The sequence below is a fragment of the Odocoileus virginianus genome, chromosome 5 (genome assembly GCF_023699985.2).
Source record: "Odocoileus virginianus isolate 20LAN1187 ecotype Illinois chromosome 5, Ovbor_1.2, whole genome shotgun sequence".
NCBI lineage: Eukaryota > Metazoa > Chordata > Mammalia > Artiodactyla > Cervidae > Odocoileus > Odocoileus virginianus.
In genome coordinates, this window is record NC_069678.1 from 80996996 (window position 1) to 81015424 (window position 18429).

General features: G+C 37.7%; 1 protein-coding gene across 8 annotated transcripts in view; it reads left to right on the forward strand.

The window, feature by feature from the left end:
* Nucleotides 1-18429, forward strand: part of GPBP1L1 (GC-rich promoter binding protein 1 like 1) — a 62120-nt gene that overhangs the window by 24689 nt on the left and 19002 nt on the right. For all 8 annotated transcript variants that reach the window (XM_070468233.1, XM_020897393.2, XM_020897389.2 and 5 more), the window contains 4 exons: nt 5211-6230; nt 7073-7187; nt 9592-9721; nt 10105-10391. In XM_070468233.1, the coding sequence (XP_070324334.1) occupies nt 7128-7187; nt 9592-9721; nt 10105-10391 (477 nt within the window). In that variant the 5' untranslated portion in view covers nt 5211-6230; nt 7073-7127. The remainder of the gene's footprint in view (nt 1-5210; nt 6231-7072; nt 7188-9591; nt 9722-10104; nt 10392-18429) is intronic.

The window sequence follows — 18429 nt, forward strand, 5'->3', positions numbered from 1 at the left end:
TTAAGTGCCCTAGAAGGCACAATTAACTTACCTTGAAGATTTTAGACAGAGAGTTTACTAATGGGGAAAGGCTTAGTTCTTTTCTTCTTCTCTTAAAAATATTTATTTATTTTTGGCTACACTGGGTCTTTTGTTGCTTTGCCCAGATTTTCTCTAGTTGCAGTGAGCTGGGGCTACTCTTCATTCCAGTACATAGGCTTCTTCTCATTGCAGTGGCTTCTTTTGTTGAGGAGCACAGGCTTATAAGTCTGCGGGCTTTAGTAATTGCAGTGTACAGGCTTCAGTGGTTGTGGCTAGGGGGCTTATGTGGAATCTTACCAGACCAGGGATGGAACCCGTGTCTCCTGCATTGGCGGGCAGATTCTTAACCACTGTGCCACCCGGTAAGTCCTGAAAGGCTTATTTGTCGACTGTCAGACGGGAACTTAAACCCTGTTGTGTAGTTGATAGGAAGCCAGAAAACTTCTGAGCAGGGTAGTAATATAATGAACCTGGACTTTGGAAGAGAAATCTAGCAGCCGAGAGTAGAGGCTGAGGTAGAGGGCAGAAGAGTCTAGCAGTGCCTGTGAACCCAGTTTTGTTTGTTTGTTTTGGCTGTGCTCTGGGACATACAGCCAGGGATCAGTCCCGTGCCCCCTGCATTGGAATGTAGGGTCTTAACCACGTGACTGCCAAAGGAAGTCCCTGGAGCTGGGTTTTTAATTGAAGAGTAACACAGAAATGGAAACTAAGGAGTGGAATAGATAGGACTTGGAGACTCTTGTATAAATCTTTGCAGTCTCCTTAGATCTCATCTCTTCTGATTTTAAACATCATCTACCAAACACTGGGCTTCCCTTGTGACTCAGCTGGTAAAGAATCTGCCTGCAATGCAGACCTGGGTTCAATCCCTGGATTAGGACGATCCCCTGGAGAAGGGAAAGGATACCCACTCCAGTATTCTGGCCTGGAGAATTCCATGGACTGTATAGTCCATGGGATCGCAAAGAGTCGGACACGACTGAGCAACTTTCACTTTCACCAAACACTAACAATTCCCAGAATTCTCTCTCCAGAATAGACCTCTCTGAGATCCAGACTACATACTTGACATTTCATATTTAAATTTTTTAAGTCTTGATAACCACCCCGAAAGAGTTTTGAGTGATGTATTTTTCTTTCTCAGAATTTCTCAGTAGTTAGGCTAAAGTTGCTCCAATTAGTTCTGTAAAAATAGCCACAGCCACAGAAGGCATAACCAGAGTAAAGACATTTCATTACAAAAACATTTTACTACAAAGGTGAAACAGAATGCTTGTAGTTACACCATCCTAGTAAAACCATTATTGACATTTTAGTCTTTTGCTTCTGAAACAGGAATTTCTTTTTCCTTTATCTGTCCTCTTTCTTCATTTCCCATTTGTCATTCATCTCACCACCACATGCTGTACATGTACATGCACAGACCACACTTTGAAAGCTTGACAGCCTAGTATGTTGGAGATGGTCAGTAAGTAGTTATGGGATATATAACAAATTTAGAACTTTCATTCCAGCAGCAAAGTATCACCAGTTAATATTCCCTCTACAGTCACTGCCTCAGCTGAAACTCTACTAGAGTAATTTGGGATTGAATACTGACTGGGCTTCCCTGGTAGCTCAGACGGTAAAGCGTCTGCCTACAATGCGGGAGACCCGGGATCCTCTGGAGAAGGAAATGGCAACCCACTCCAGTGTTCTTGCCTGGAAAACCCCATGGACTGAGGAGCCTGGTAGGCTACAGTCCATGGGTCGCAGAGTCGGACACGACTGAGCGACTTAAACTAAAACTAAACTACTGACTGAAAAGATAATGTATGTCAATTAGAATATGCCTAGTGTGCTTTGTTAAAGGGAAATGTTTGTGTATAAAACTGAGGTATTTTCCTTCATGTCTATCAGTTTTACAACCTAATAGATGATCCATCTTCCTGCTGTGAATTTCTGGTTCTCTGTGGTTTAAAACAAAATTCTTAAAACAGAAAGTGTGCAACAAACAGTTAATTATGTTATTTTAGATAGAAACTTGGTTTGATACTTTTGCATAAGAAACTGTTACCAGGGACATTGTCATCATGTATTAGGTATTATAGGTATTGTTGTTGTTCAGTCACTAAGTCATGTCTTTGCAACCCCATGGCCTGCAGCACACCAGGCTTCCCTGTCCATCACTGTCTCCAGGAGTTTGCTCAGACTCATATCCATTGAGTTAGTGATGCCATCCAGCTATCTCATCCTCTGTCACCCTCTTCTGCTCTTGCCCTCAATCTTTCTCAGATCAGGGTTTTTTCGCATCAGGTGGCCAAAGTATTGGGAGCTTCAGCTTCAGCATCAGTCCTTCCAATGAATATTCAGGACTGATTTCCTTTAGGATGGACTAGTTTGATCACCTTGCTGTCCAAGGAACTCTCAAGAGTCTTCGCCAGCAGTTCAAAAGCATCAATTCTTTGGCACTCAGCCTTCTGTATGGTCCAGCTCTCACATCCATACATGACTACTGGAAAACCATAGCTCTGTTTATATGGATCTTTGTCAGCGAAGTGGTATCTCTGTTTATTAAAACACTGTCTAGGTTTGTCATAGGATTGTTTCATTGCAGGTATAGATAGACCTAAGTAAAAACAATCCTGAGGCTTTCCTGGTGGTCCTGTCCTGAAGAATCTGCCTGTCAGTACGGGAGACACGGGTTCAATTCCTGGTCCAAGAAGATCCCACATATTGCGGGGCAATTAAGTGGCAGCTAAGTCCAAGCACCTAGATCCTGTACTCCACAACAAGAGAAGCCTGTGCATGCAACGAGAGAATAGCCTCAGCTAACCACAAATAGAGAAAGCCTGTGCACAGCAACAAAGACCCAGTGCAGTCAAAAATAAATAAATTTAATTTTGTAAAAAACACCTGAATTATACTGGAGGAACAGTAGCCAGTTAGCTTTTATTCCCTGTATCAGCCAGTGATGTGGTAGTTATTTACCAAGTTACCCAAACTAGAAATCAGAGTATGAACTTTTATTTCTCTTTTACTCCTGTATCCCATCAATTATGTAGTTCAGTTTATTTTTACTTTTTCCTAAGTATTTTGTGACTTGGCTTTTAATTTGTTTATATTAAAAACTGGTTTTCAAAAAAAAATCAAGTTTTCTCCAGGTTGTGAATTGCAGTCAGTTCTGATTTTCAAAATCTCTAGGCTGGACTACAGAACCAATATCAAGAGATTATCCTTGAAATAACTATTCCTGTCCTTTGTCCGTGGAATTTTCCAAGCAGGAATACTGGAGTGTATTTGTGGTGTGGGCTTAGTGCTCCTTGGCTCCTGGAGTTTTAGTTCCCCAACCAGGGATTGAATTCACATCCCCTGCAGTGCAAAGCGCATTCTTAACCACTGGACCACCAGGGAATCCCTTCGCATGATATTTATTTATCTGTTGTATTTATTTCCTCTTTTTCATGCTGTCTTAAAAAATTATTAATCTGTGTCCAAAGAATTATTGTTTTAAAAAATCATTCTGATTTTTTCTGACCTTATCTTTCTATGTTTCTTTAGATTTTTTTTTATTGCTCATTACCTGTCATGAAAAAAAGAGCAATAAAGTTCAGTTTGATTTAATCTTCTTAAAAAGTTTTTAAAGCTTATTTTTTATTAAGTACTGCTCTAGCTGTTATAGTGCAAATTTATTCATAGTAGTTTTTCTTCTACTTAAAGGTTTTGAAAGTTTATCATTGTTATCACTTCTCTCACAGTAAGAAATCTGACTCCCATTTTTCCCTAATATTTTTACTTTTTGATCAAATCCTGGTATGTAACCAACCTGCATTTATCATCTCTTCCCTTATATGTACTTCTCTCTAATCACGTCAGAGTTGTAACAACTGTGGAAGGCACATTGCTGTATGGAAGCCTGCAACCCACTTGAATAACGAGGAAATCCTCCTTCTTCCTCTTGGGGTTCCCATATTCTGCATTGGACTGTACTGGGACACTCACCTAATGAGGTCCAACAACCTGTGCAGCACTGCTGCCATACACACATTTCAGTATCCTTCCACCCTCGGTGGACACCCTCGCATCCTGATTATGCCCCAGTACCTTGCTCTGGCCTCTGGAGCTCCCCCTTTGCTGCTTTTACTTCGCCTGACCACTCCTAATGGGTTTATACAGTGTTTCTTCAGGAAGGGGAAGGAGAGTGGGAACTGAAGAGAAAATTGCTTCCTGATTTTAACATTGTAAGAGAACATAGACTTTTATTCTTTGGAACTTATTGAGACCTCTTTTACATATTAATAAGGTCACTTTTAAAAATTATTACATGTGTGTACTCTGCGTGGTTGATGTTACACATATATGTATTATAAAGATATAAAAAATGTAGAGAACAAGTGAATACCCATCATTCAATTTAATAATGTATTACAGATACAGATGAAACACCCGGAACCTTTTTTTGATTCCTTTCCCATTGTTTCCCCACAGAGGTATTTACTGTTCTGAATTTAGTATATCTTTAAACAGGAATTGATGATATGAGAAATATTCTATAAACTAGTATTTACCAGTGTAGACCAGAATTGTCCACAGATGCAAGCATTCTCATATCAGAAAATGCTCTAGCCCTTGGAAGTATGTTAGGAATTTGCCAAAGAAATATTTATGTCATCTCTTACTGCATATCTTACGTCAGAGAATAAGCACTTAAGTCTCTTAATTGATAAGTAGGTATCTAAAAATACGTAAATACATGAGGAATGCTGTGACAGTTGTCTTGTTTTTAAGCATCTAGCCATGGTTAGTACTAAATAATTAAATAGTTGATGACGGTGTAATAAACCAGTTAGTTATGCCTCTTTGACCACTTATGGCAAGCTGTTCCAAGTATGAGGGAAAGTCTAAATCTAATGGACTCTAATTTGCATTTCTGAATTGCATTTGATAGCTAATTGAAGAAATGGTAATTTTAAAACTAGATTTTTTTTCACCTCACTTTTCTAAAATCCTTTTAAAATCCTTAAAAAAATTTTAGCCAGTTACGTTGTTGCTATAGGTGGTGGTACATTAAATTAATGTTTAAATTGGACTTGAGTTCTGTCTCCTAGACCTTTGTCTCCTAGGTCCATCGTTTGACCATGTCTCATTTTAGCAATTATATATAGTAATTTTGCCTCTTGTAATATGTTATTTTGTTTTTTCATTTATAGTGATAGATTCCTGTGGCCTTTTAAATGATTGAATAACAATGAAAATGGATCCAAAGTGACTTATCTACTGAAGCAGAAGATTCTTATTACCTTCCATTAACTCAGTTTAGTCTTTGGGAACGGGCAGAACGAGTGAAATACAGAAAACTGAAGAGAAGAAAACCTCACTTTGGAAGTTTCTCTGTGACTGTTCTTAAGCCCTGCCTTTCTACTTGTTTTAATTTTGCTGTGAATTTATAAATAGTGAAGACCAAAGAAATAGAAGAAACATTTGAGAGCTTTATACCAAGAAAACTTGCCTTGAAAGCTGCTATTCTTGGAGGGAAAAGCATATCAAGTTCCTGTCTGTTTTTTGGGTTTTTTTTAACAAGCTTTCTTATGTCCTTAGATTTTGAAGGATAAGACAAATATAAACTCATACCTGCAGACTATTTTTACCAGCTGTGTAAGAATAATGAGATTTATAAATTAAGGGCTTTGTAATGTAGATGTTTTGCTCCTAGAGTTGACTGACTACTCAGATCTTTTATAGCTCGTCAGTGTTTTATTTTTGATCTATCACTTCAATGACATTATTTGACCAAACAAAAGTCATTCTGTCTTTCTAAGCTATGACCTTGTTATGAACAGTATTTGCATTCACTGTGCAAATGTCCATGTATTATCTATTTAAGCAACATCATAGTGCCATCACTCAAGGAAGTTGAATGAGGTGAACATTGATATAGCTCTTTCCCCTTCCCCCCATTTTTTAAATGTAACAAATACTTTTTATGTTCCCCTCCCCCTTCCCCTTTCCCCTTCCCCTTTGGGAAACGTGTCAGGAACTAGATAGTTTAAGATGAGCAATTGAGGGGACTGACAGATTGATCCACACAGAGCCTGGATTCTTTTTGCTTCATCGTAAGGTGTTGTGCTGGCCAGCCTAATTAAGTATCCTTTTAAGAAGAGAACCTCGTGGAAATCCAGCTGGCAACTCAAAAAGTTCAGGAAGCAGGACCACAGAGGTTATACTCTGGGGTAAGTATCCTCCTATGTCTAACTTTGGAAGAAGACTGTGTATGTATGTGTGTCATGGAAAATACCTACTCTTTTCTGATGTATTCTGGGGACTGATAGTCCCCAGAGGTGGTTTGGAGACACCAACGGATCTCTCAGGAAAATTGATTCTGATTAGGAGAAGTTAATGTGAACTAAATAGAAAAAAAAAACTTGAGAAGTTATAACTTCCTTCTGTAGGAAGATTTTTTTCTACTGCTTTTGCCTGAAGTTACCTGAAGCAGATTAATCTTTTTTAATAAATATCTATAGCTTGGGGCTTCCCAGGTGGTGCTAGTGGTAAAGAACCCACTTGCCAATGCAGGAGACATAAGAGACCATGGGTTTGATCCCTGGGTCAGGAAGACCCCTTGGGAAGGAAATGGCAACCCACTCCAGTATTCTTGCCTGGAGAATCCTATGGACAGAGGAACCTGGGGCTGTATGTAGTTCATGGGGTCGCAAAGTGTCAGCAGTGTTTGAAGCAACTTGGCGTATACCTGGCATAGCATATATCTGTAGTTATGAGTAGTTGTTTATTCTTAAGATTCTTCTGCTATAACCCAAGAATTCATTAGCTTCTGTCATATAACCTTCAGGGCTAGGTCCCACTTTCTCTGTTTGTGTTGCTTATTCATGGTTATATATTCACAGACTATTGTTTTTGTTTAGAAATTCTCTGGTATATGAGGCCAGATGAGTACTCTAGAAAGGCTCAGAGAGCAAATCTTTCTGTAAAGGGGGGACCTTAAAGTAATCGCAGACTCCTTTACTTGATACCAGATTCTTCCAAGAATAAATGATTTTAATTTTCTTATTTTCAGATCCTGGCCATGAGGTTGGATGCCTCACCTTGTTGAAAAGAGACACTGGACCTAAATGGCGCAGCATGACTTTGTTCCTGCTTGGCTAAATTTCTCAACACCACAGTCAGCTAAGGTACTATTCTCCCATTCTAGTAACTGTCGCAATACCAATTCTTTGCATCCTTATCTTGTCTTATAGCCTCTATTTTATAATCTAGTTTTTTGTGTGTATATTCAGTCTTGTCTGAGAATTTTAGATATATTTTCATAAACTTATCTTTCTTTTATCTTACTTTTAGGATATTAATAGGGTATAAATACTTAGGCAGTTCAAGTCAGTGTGTATCCAAGTGTCCTGTTTATTTCATTACATGTTAAGCTTTTCTCATCATGTGGCACACTTAAGACTTCCTATGTTAGCTGCAGAACACTTTGGTTTGGGGGGAAATGGATCTTCAGAATGAATGTACATAGCCTAAAGTAGTAGTTGATGAGGAAAAAGGATAGACAGTAATTGATTGACTACTACATGACTCTCAGATTAAATCCTATTAATTTATTAGTAAAATTAATTTAATTAATTTATTTTAATTAATTAAATCTGAAATTCTATTTCAGAGACAATGGTCTGATCACTGATTTTGGAGAAAATGTTTGCGTTAAGGATAAAGACAAATGGAATATATTCTTGATAAAGGAAACCTTCCGGGAAGCTAATAAAAATACTTCCCATTTTGCCACCTAATAGAGGAGGGACAAAGTTAATAGCTGGTCTCAGGAAAAAAACATTTTTTTAAACATGAGTTTTGGGGAATATGTTCCTGGTCTTTCTAGACCCACAACCCTTTGCTCTAAACTTCAGTTTGAATTGCACTTGTGAAATTTCCAGCCATCTCATAATTGACATAATCCACCTCAAGGGTTGGAAGTGGTGGGCCTGAGGGATTAGATATGGGATCTAGGGAAGTGTTTAAAGTAGGCAGATCTTATACCTGCAAAAAACAATTGATTTAGCACCATGAACTTGGTAAAAAGAATTAGGAAATACAGTTTATTAATAAATATTTCCATTAAGGCTACAGTAAGCAAATTTGTGGTATTACCATAAAGATAGCCATGTGAAGTGATGAAATAGAATAGAAAATTCAAAAATAGTCCTGTATATTTAGTCGGTTGATTTTTGACTAAAGTACCAAGGTAATTCAATGCAGAAGTGATAATCCTTTTTAACAAGTGGCTTTAGGACTGGATATTTATAGGGGAATGGGAGGGAGAGCCTCAACCTTGACTTTATATCATACATAAAAATGAACTTGAAGTGGATTATAACCTAAGTTGAAGAATTAAAACCCATTAAACTTTCGGAGGAAAGGAGAAATCTTTGTAACCCACTGAAAGAAAGTGACAATCTCTCAGTCATGTCTGACTCTTTGCAACCCTATGGACTATACAGTCCATGGAATTCTCCAGGCCAGAATACTAGAATGTTCCCTTCTACAGGGCATCTTTCCAACCCAGGGGTCAGACCCAGGTCTCCCACATTACAGGTGGATTCTTTACCAGCTGAACCATCAAGGAAGCCCAAGAGTACTGGAGTGGGTAACCTATCCCTTCTTCAGGAGGTCTTCCTGACCCAGGAATCAAACTGGGGTCTCCAGCACTGCAGGCGGGTTCTTTATCAGCTGACCTACTAGGGAAGCCCTTGTAACCCACTCGAATGGCTAAAATAAAATCTGACAATACCAAGTATAAGTGAAGTTATTAATAATAAGGAAATAGATGTAAAGATTTCTCTGACACAACCTGTAGTTCTCCTATAAGCGCTTATCAAATGTTGGGAGTGGTGGGCCTGTAAACCATACATTTCATGGATTTTTAAACTTTGGTTTTCTATTTGAGAAAAAGAATAGAATACAGCTATTAGGAATAGGAAAGGACATACAGTGTTTCTCAAAATGCTTTACTTCAATTGCGTAACCTCAGAGACTTATTCTCTCTGATCTCCTTCCTCACGTGTAAATAAAATGGGGATGATGTCAAATTGTAATCTTGTTATGGGTATTAAACAATGGAAATAAGTGTTTTATAAAACTATAAAAACTTTTGTGTCGTTAATGGCATGCCAAGGTGGTATTTAAACTGTTCCTTTCTCTCCAATTCGAGAGTAATTTACACAAATAAGCTATTTAGAATTATTTTAAAAGCAAGCATCTTTCTTTTCCTTTCAAGATTAACAACATTTTTAAGTGTAAGTTTTGGAGCTTGTTCTTCTGGATATTGACTGATTTCGTGCCTGCCCCCCCCCCCCCCCCATGCAAGTAATTGAAGTAGCCTGTTAATTCAATCAGTGATTAAATAGGCAATGTAGAGCTTCTCTAACTCAGAGAACTATAGCCCTTAACTATGTCCCATGTTCTCAAAATGGAGATTTCTGCCACCAATATCACTTGTTTTCTAGAAGCCTGATGCAAAACCGAAGATAATGAGATTCATACGTACTTATCTGTTTGCTTCCCTATACTTTATTATCATCTTAGTCACCTACAGCGACTTTGGAAAAACACGGAGAGCACCTACCCCGAGGAGATGGTAGATTTGGAGTAAGCCGTCGTAGACATAATTCCTCTGATGGCTTTTTCAACAATGGACCTCTTCGAACGACAGGAGGTAAGACATGCCCAACTTCCATGACTATTTAAGCTACTCAGGAAGCCCAGGCTGAGTGTACATGTCCATAACCTTGGAATAATGATCTTTTGTAAACATAATACTCAATTAGATCCTCCAGTAGTCATTACTCAGCTATATTGGCTTTCTAATATTCTCAGGTTCTCTTAAGTCATTTATTCAGTTAAAGAACTCTTACAGAAATTACATTAAAACAAAAGGATGTATCTTGTGATTTTTTTTGTGTGTGTAGACTTAATTTTTTATTTAGAAGGTCCCCTGACGGGCTTTGGCAGTACCATAAATTAGATCATATGGCCCACTTGTTTCTGAATTTCCAGAAAGCAAACACACTAATGTGTTACTTTTCCTTACTTTATCAGATTCTTGGCACCAGCCCTCCCTGTTCCGCCATGATTCTGTGGACTCTGGTGTCTCTAAGGGAGCATATGCTGGAATCACAGGGAACCTATCTGGTTGGCATGGCTCTTCACGAGGTCATGATGGCATGAACCAGCGTAGTGGGGGTGGCACAGGAATCCATCGCCATTGGAATGGCAGCTTCCACTCCCGGAAAGGCTGTGTCTTTCAGGAAAAGCCACCTACAGATATTAGGGAAGAGAAGAAAGAAGATAAGGTGGAAAAGTTGCAGTTTGAAGAGGAAGACTTTGTAAGTATAAAGGTTTAGTTCTGCAGTTAAAATCTAAAATGATTCTTATACATAAAACCCTGTTAATAATGAGAACATTTGAGGAAATACATAAAAGGGAGTCCTACATTTAGACTTTCATTGTTTTTAGGAAGGAGTTGATTAATATGAAGATGAGGACCAAAATTCCTGTATAATTTTTAGCAAATTTTAATATTTTTTCATCTTTACGCCTTTGGAACTTGAAAGAAATCCTGAGTTTTCTTTAAGTTTTATAAGATTGAATATTCAAATATATTTGTGGAAAACTGCTAAATTGTCTTTCTCCAACTATCATGAGAGATTTTTTACCTCTGATTCTACTTGCTTATATAAAATAGTTGTGATAAATTTAGAAACACACAGTTAGGAATATTTTAACTGTTGCCTATATATGCTACTGTGTGTTGAATTATATGTCTTTTGACCTCTAAGCCAAAAGTAGTTTTTGTGCACCTTAAAAGTTTAATAATATATTTTATTTAACTAGATATATGCAAATTATTATTATTTTAACCTGTAGTCATTATTTTCAAATTACCAAGATAATTTACATTCTTTGTTATATTAGGTCTGCAAAATTCTTTGTGTTTTATAATTATACTATATCTTAATACAGATAACACATTCCAAGTGCCCAAAAGCCATATATGACTAGTAGCAAAATCCTGTTAGTGCAGTTGTAATTTTAAGTAGCACATTAGATAAGCTAGTCACTTTTATGACACCCATTTCATGTTATCAGAGCCAACTAAAGAGTAAAATTTAGGCATTCATCCCCTCCTCTCCCAAGTCCAGCAAATGATCTGGGGGCTCTTAATTTAAATGTTAACTTATATTCCTATTTCAAGGTGCCCATCCTTTAAAACTTTATTCATGGAAAAGTCTATAATATACCAATACATTAAGTATTTGACCAGGATGTCTTAAGTACTCAATAGTCCAAAATGACTACACTAAATTATAACTTTATTTATTCAATAAACAAATTCAAACACGACCAGTGGTAGTGATTAGGAAACAAAATCTCTCTTGCTCATCACACTTTGAGAACTTGATGAAATCCTCATCAAACCAGCAGCAACAAAAAAAAAAAGTTGAATGCTATTCCTATTATAAAATGAATTTCATGTTGTAATTTTCACACAATTAAATGAACCTACTATAGTTGTAGTTTCTATCTTACCTGAATATTTATCTAAAATATATATTATGACCACAGTCAGCTGAGCACATGGAAAACAAGATCCCTTTTAGTAGTTTTAAGTTTCTTGTGTGTGTTACTTTGAAAAAAAAAGATAATGAGAAATGAGAATTGGTGTGGGGTAAGGTAAAAGTTACTTAGAGTACCTTTTAAACTGGTACTATACTACTGATTGGCATAGTTTGATAAGGTCTGTTATCAGTTCTGTGGCTTTTCCAGTGAGAAATGAGTTGAGAATGGAGAGAAATGTTTAAGGCGTTATCTTCACCTGCTAAGTCACATCATACCTGAACAAGGTCATTAAGGGCAGGTTTATTTTGTGTTTACATTTTTATGGCATATTCTAAGTGTACATTAAAGTATGGAGAAAATGGTCAAGTACACTCATAACTTAGCTTTGTGAATATTGCCATTTTGCCCAGTATGCTCCAGACCATTCTGTTACAAATGAGGCAAGATATTATAGATGAAGTTAAAGCTTCCCTAGCCATATTCTCCTTTTTCCACTAAAGGTAATCACTGTTTTTTACTTCAGTGTTTCCCATCATATATGATTTTTTTACTGTTAGGTTGGTGCAAAAGTAATTGTGGTTTCACACTGAATTTTAAATCATTATAATTTTGTTAACCAAAATAGGAACCATTACATTGAACACATTTTTACCAATGAGAAGTAAGTTTGTTTATCCCTGTAGCGTAAAAATCCAAGCTTCGGGATTTGACGGACTCTTGGAAAGTATTTTCTGCCTCCCGCTAGTTGTAGAAAGCATTTTCCTTGCAAAAGTTGTCAAGATGCTTGAAGGGAGTGGTAGGTGGTTGGCAAGAGAGCGGGTGAATATGGTGGATGAGGTTAAATTTCAGAGACCAATCCGTTCAGTTTTTGAAACATTGGTTGTACGATGTGTGGTCAGGCATCGTCATGCAGAATTGGGCCTTTTCTGTTGACCAGTGCTTGCTGCAGGTGTTGCAGTTTTCGGTGCATCTCAGTGATTTGCTGGGCATACTTTTCAGATACAGTGGTTTCGCTGGGATTCAGAAAGCTGTAATGGATCCAACCAGCAGCAGACCACCAAACAGTGACCATTAGCTTTTGTGTGTGTGTGTGTGTGTGTAACTTTGACTTTGGGAAGTGCTTTGGAGCTGTTTCTCAGGCCAACCACAGAGCTGGTCGTTAGCAGTTACAATGTAAAATCCACTTTTTGTCGCACATCACAATCTGATCAAGAAATTATTCATTGTCCTTGTGTAGAAAAAAAGATGACACTTCTAAACAGGTTTTTAAATTTACAGTCAGCTCATGAGACACACACTTATGGAGCTTTTTCACCTTTCCAATTTGCTTCAAATGCCAAATGACTGTAGAATGGTCAGTGTTGAGTTCTTCAGCAACTTCTCGTATAAGAGCAGCAGCTTCGATGACTGCTCTGAATTGGTCGTTGTCAACTTCCACTACAGCTGCCCACTATACTTCTCATCATCAAGGCTCTCATCTCCTTTACAAAACTTCTTGAACAACCACTGCAGTATATGTTTGTTAGCAGTTCCTGGGCCAAATGTGTTGTTAATGTTGTGAGTTGTCTCCACTGTTTTACTGCTCTCCATTTTGAACCTGAATAAGAAAATCACTCACATTTGCTTTTTGTCTAACATCATTTCACATTTCCATAGTCTAAAATAAATATAAACAGCAAGTAATAACTCATTAGCAAAAAACCATAAAGTGAGATATGCACATTAAAATGATGTATATAACATTACCACATTTATTTAAGAATATTCCATTATCAAACAGCAAAGTTCAGTAGTGCAAAATCACAAGTACTTTTGCACCAATGCCATATATGAATGTATCCATAAACAATCTGTAATACAGTTTTGCCTGATCCTGGTTTTATATGAATACTATCACATTGTCTGCTGCTGCTAAGTCGCTTCAGTTGTGTCTGACGTAGCTCTCTTTTATTTCCTTAAAATTGTTTGAGATTTGTCTATATTGATACATAGGGCTCTAGATCAGTGGTTCTCAACCCAGGAACAGATTTGCCTCCTTCAGAGCACATTTGACAATATCTAGAGAAATATTGGTTGTCACAACTGGAGATAGTCCTACTGACATCTAGTATGTAGAGATCAGAGATGTTGCTGAACTTGCTGCAATGCACAGGACAGCCCTATAACAAAGAATTGACCAATCCCAAATGTCAGTAGTGCCATGGTTGAGAAACTCTACTGGGTATCTTTTTCACTGCTGTATAGGAAATACTCTGTTGTATGAATATACTAGGTTTGTTTATCCATTTTCCTGTTAACAGACATTAAGTTTGTTAAAAATCTTGTTTTGGAGGATAAATCTAAAGAATGGAAACCATGGCATTGTAACTAGAGAAGAAAGAGTGAAAATTAAGATTTCTACAAAAAAAAAAAAAGATTTCTATTCAAAGGGAATTAGTGAATAATAAGTAATTCGTTTGAAAAGAAAAAACAAGAGGAGCAGAATTGGAGGGTAGAAGATAAAGAGGTCTTAGTACCAAAGAGATGGGTGAGGTAAATTAGAGGTATGCCTTTGGAAGCAGAGGTGGCAGTTGAGGTTTATGAATAGACAGAATCATCCAAGGAAAGTAATATATTCAGAGAGGAGGTGTGTGTGGAAAGCAATAAGGGGGATTAAGAAGTGATTTGTTGAAAAAGAATGGGGTATATCAAGAAAGAATAAAATTTCTTTTATTTTTAAATGGCCATGCTGTACAGCATGCAGGATCCTAGTTCCCAAACCAGGGATCTAACCTGCGCCCCCTTGTAGTAGAAATGTGTCTTAACCACTGGACTGCCAGAAAAGTGTAGCACATATATTTTTAAATGATAGCTGTTAGTAAGTGTGAGTGAGAGTTTTGTTCCTGGCAGTTTGATATTACCTTCCAAGGATAAGAGAATGAATCGATGATGCATGGTACACTGTTCCTTGAAGAAGGAGGAGCCAGGTGTGAGGGTAGTCTTATAGGATTTGGGCTTTAATGTGTGTGGAAGTAAGAAATTCGTGGAGAGTAAGAAATTTGTGGACAAGAGAAGGGATTCTAAGAAGGTATAATAGTGTAGCCATAGCTTTGAGTCTTACCAAACAGCAGAGCTCCCTTTAATATCAGGAGCAGTATTAGCAGGTGTACTCTCACTACTTACATTTAGCATTGTACTGGAGATCCTAAAAAGTGCAGTAAGGCAAGAAAGAGAAATAAAATGCATATAAATTAACAAAGAAAAGTTTCTATTCACAAGTGACATGATTGCTTACATAAATCCTAAGGACTCTAGAGAATTAACAAGGTTTTAGGCTACAGCATTTTTTTTTTTAAGTCAGTTGTATTTTTATATACAGTTGACTCTTGAACAACATGATGTTCAAGAGTTCGAGCTTGCATGTCCACTTGTATGGAGATTTTTTTCAGTAGTATATACTACAGTTGCAGTATATGGTATGCAATTGATTGAATCCACAGATCAGAACTCAACAGCTTATATGTATACAGAGAGCTTTTTACAAAATTTTAAAAAACCTTTGAAAACTGCTTAGGAATAAATTTAACAGAAGATGTGAGAGACATTAATATTGAATCACAATATATTGCCAAGGGAAAGTAAAGATCTAAATAAGCGATACATTTTGAATGGAACGCTTTGAATTAGAACATTCAACATGGTTAGGACATCAGTTCTGTGGACTGTACAACCCCAGCAAACATGCTTTCTTATATTGAAATAAAAAGACCTAGAATATCTAAAGAAATCCTGAAAAAGATTATCTAAAGAAATTATCTAATTTCTAATAATTATCTAATCCTGAAAAAGAATATCTAAAGAAATCCTGAAAAAGTCGGAGGATTTATACTTGCTAACGTGAAGACTTTGTATAATACAACAGTAATCAAAATAATGTGACGTTATTGTGCATATAGATTGATGGTAGGGCAGAATAGAGAGCCCAGAAATAAACCTTCATTAATATGTTCCTCTGATTTTCAACAGAGGTACCAAAGTAAGCCAGTCAGTGGAGAAAGAAATGTTTTTAACAAATTGTGCTGGAACTGTGTATCTATATATATATAGGTATAGATGCTGCAAGTGTTTGTGTGCTTATTCGCTTAGTCATATCCGACTCTGAGATCCTGTGGACTGTAGCCTGCCAGGCTCCTCTGTCCATGGGATTCTTCAGGCGAGAATACTGGATTGGGTTACCATGCCCTTCTCCAGGGGATCTTCCCTACCCAGGGATCAAACCCAGGTCTCCCACATTGTAGGTGGATTCTTTACCGTCTGAGCCACCAGGGAAATCCAGGAATACTGGAGTTGGGTAGCTTATCCCTTCTCCAGGGGACCTTCCTGATGCAGGAATCAAACTGAGGTCTCCTGCATTGTAGGCAGATTCTTTACCAACTGAGCTACCAGGGTAGCTTCCCTGATGGCTTCCCCATCTATACCTATACTTTCTCTTAGATATAGATGGGGCTTCCCTGGTGACTCAGGTGGGTGGTAAAGAATCTGTCTGCATGCAGGAGACTCGGGTTTGATCCCTGGGTAGGGAAGATCCCCTGGAGAAAGGGAATGGCAACGCACTCCAGTATTCTTGCCTGGAGAATTCCATGAACAGAGGAGCCTGGCAAGCTACAGTCCATGGGGTCGCAAAGAGTTGGACACAACTGAGTAACTACACACACACACACACACACACACACACACACACACACACGTATATATCTTCTCTGCTCCTATCACCTAGCATACACAAAATGAATTTGAGATGGATTATAGACCTATGGTAAGGCCTGAAGTGAAGAGAACTTAAGAGAATATCTTTCTCACATAGGGGATTTTTTAAAAAGATTTCTTTGGACCTAGGAAGCAGTAACCATAAAGGAAAACATTGATAAATTGAGTTTTATCAAAACTTAGGACTTCTGCTCTTATCTCACAGACTCGGGAAAATATTTGCAGAACATAGATTTGAAAAGGAGCCTGTGCCCATAATATGAGTAACTCCTACAAATCAGTGTTTTAAAATTATAAACAAAATTTGAACAAATGTTTCACAAGGAAGATATATGAATGGCCAATAGGCGCATGAAAAAATGGTCACTGTCATTAGTCATAGAGGAAGTGTAGAAATTTAAATTAAGACCACTATGAGATATTGCTCTACACACTGGCTAATATTTAAAAGTCTGAGGACACTAAATTTGGTGATATTTTTGAGTACTTGGAGCTCTCATGTAGGTGTGTGTAGTAGGGCTGCCATTTTGAGAAAAAGAAAATCTGGCAGTTTCTTATAAAACTAAACATAAGTCTGGTGACCCAGTACTTGTACTTCTGTGTATTTACTAAAGAGAAATGGAAATCTATTTACATTTATTGTAATTTTTTTCATAATGACACAAAACTGGAAACTTTTTTTTTTTTTTTTGGTGGCCATGCCATCTGGCCCGTAGGATCTTAACTCCCCAACCAGGGATTGAACCCAGGCCCTCAGCAGTGAAAGCATGGAGTCCTAACCACTGGACTCCCAGAGAATTCCCAGCAAACAATTTAAATGTCTGTAGAAACAGGAATAGAAAAATTGTGGTGTAATAATCTAATGGACTACTTAATACTATGCTGTGCTCTTTGCAACCCCACGGACTGTAGCCTGCCAAGGTCCTGTGTCCATGGAATTTTTCAGGCAAGAATACTGCAGTGGGTTGCCATTTCCTACTCCAAGGGATCTTCCCAACCCAATCTCTTGTGTCTTCTGCACTGGCAGATGGATTCTTAATAGACTACTTATTCAGTAATAGAAAATAACTGGATAAAACATGATGAATCTCAGTGAAGCTTTACACAATAGAGTACATACTGCATGATCCCATCTATATGACATTCTAGAACAGCCTTCCCAGGCGTGTCAGTAGTAAAAAATCTGCCTGCCAAGCAGGAGACATGAGACTCTAAATGCATGATGTATAGGAATTCTTTGTATTACTTCTTTTTTTTTCTTTTTGTATTACTTCTAAGTCTGAAATTACAGGATTGAAGAGCCAGAAATGACATGGACATCATCTACAGCAAAATAAAATGAGGTATTGCAGCATTGGGGCAAATCACTAAAAGCTATAAAACTTGAATGATAATTAGGTATTAACATTTATGCAGAAGAAACTGAAGGAAACAATAGGGCATTGAGCAACCCCAGGATTTTCATAAGAGCCAGGAATTATTCTGGAAAGCTTAGAGAACATTTGAGAACAGCAGCTAGAAATTAGGGGTAGTTTTCCATATCCCCAAAACTAGTAAATACAGAGGTGTTCTGGGATGTGGTTTGAAGGGTCTAAGTGGATCAATTAGGAGAGAGAAATCTTTGAGTAACTTGAACAAGGAAAGTTAATATAAAGAACTGTAACAAGATGGGGTAATGAGTCATTGGCTAGCAAGAAGTAAAGAGAACTCTAAATAATATAAAGAATACAGAGTTCTGGGAATTCCCTAGTGGTCCAGTGGTCAAGAGTCTTGCTTTGCAGTGCGGGGGATGCAAATTTGATCCCTGATTGGGGAACTAAGATCCTGCATGCTGTGGAGCAGCTAAGCCTGTGTGCCACAACTAGACAGCCCACACTCTGCAACTAAAGTCCATGCATAGCAGGCAACAAAAGATCTGGCATGACACAATGAAGATCCTGCATGCCACAACTAAGACCTGATAGAGCCAAATAAATAAATATTTTTTAAAAGTATATAGAATTCTAAGGAATTCTGTAACGAGTTAACAGATCCAAGGAGCTGCCACTCACCCTAAGG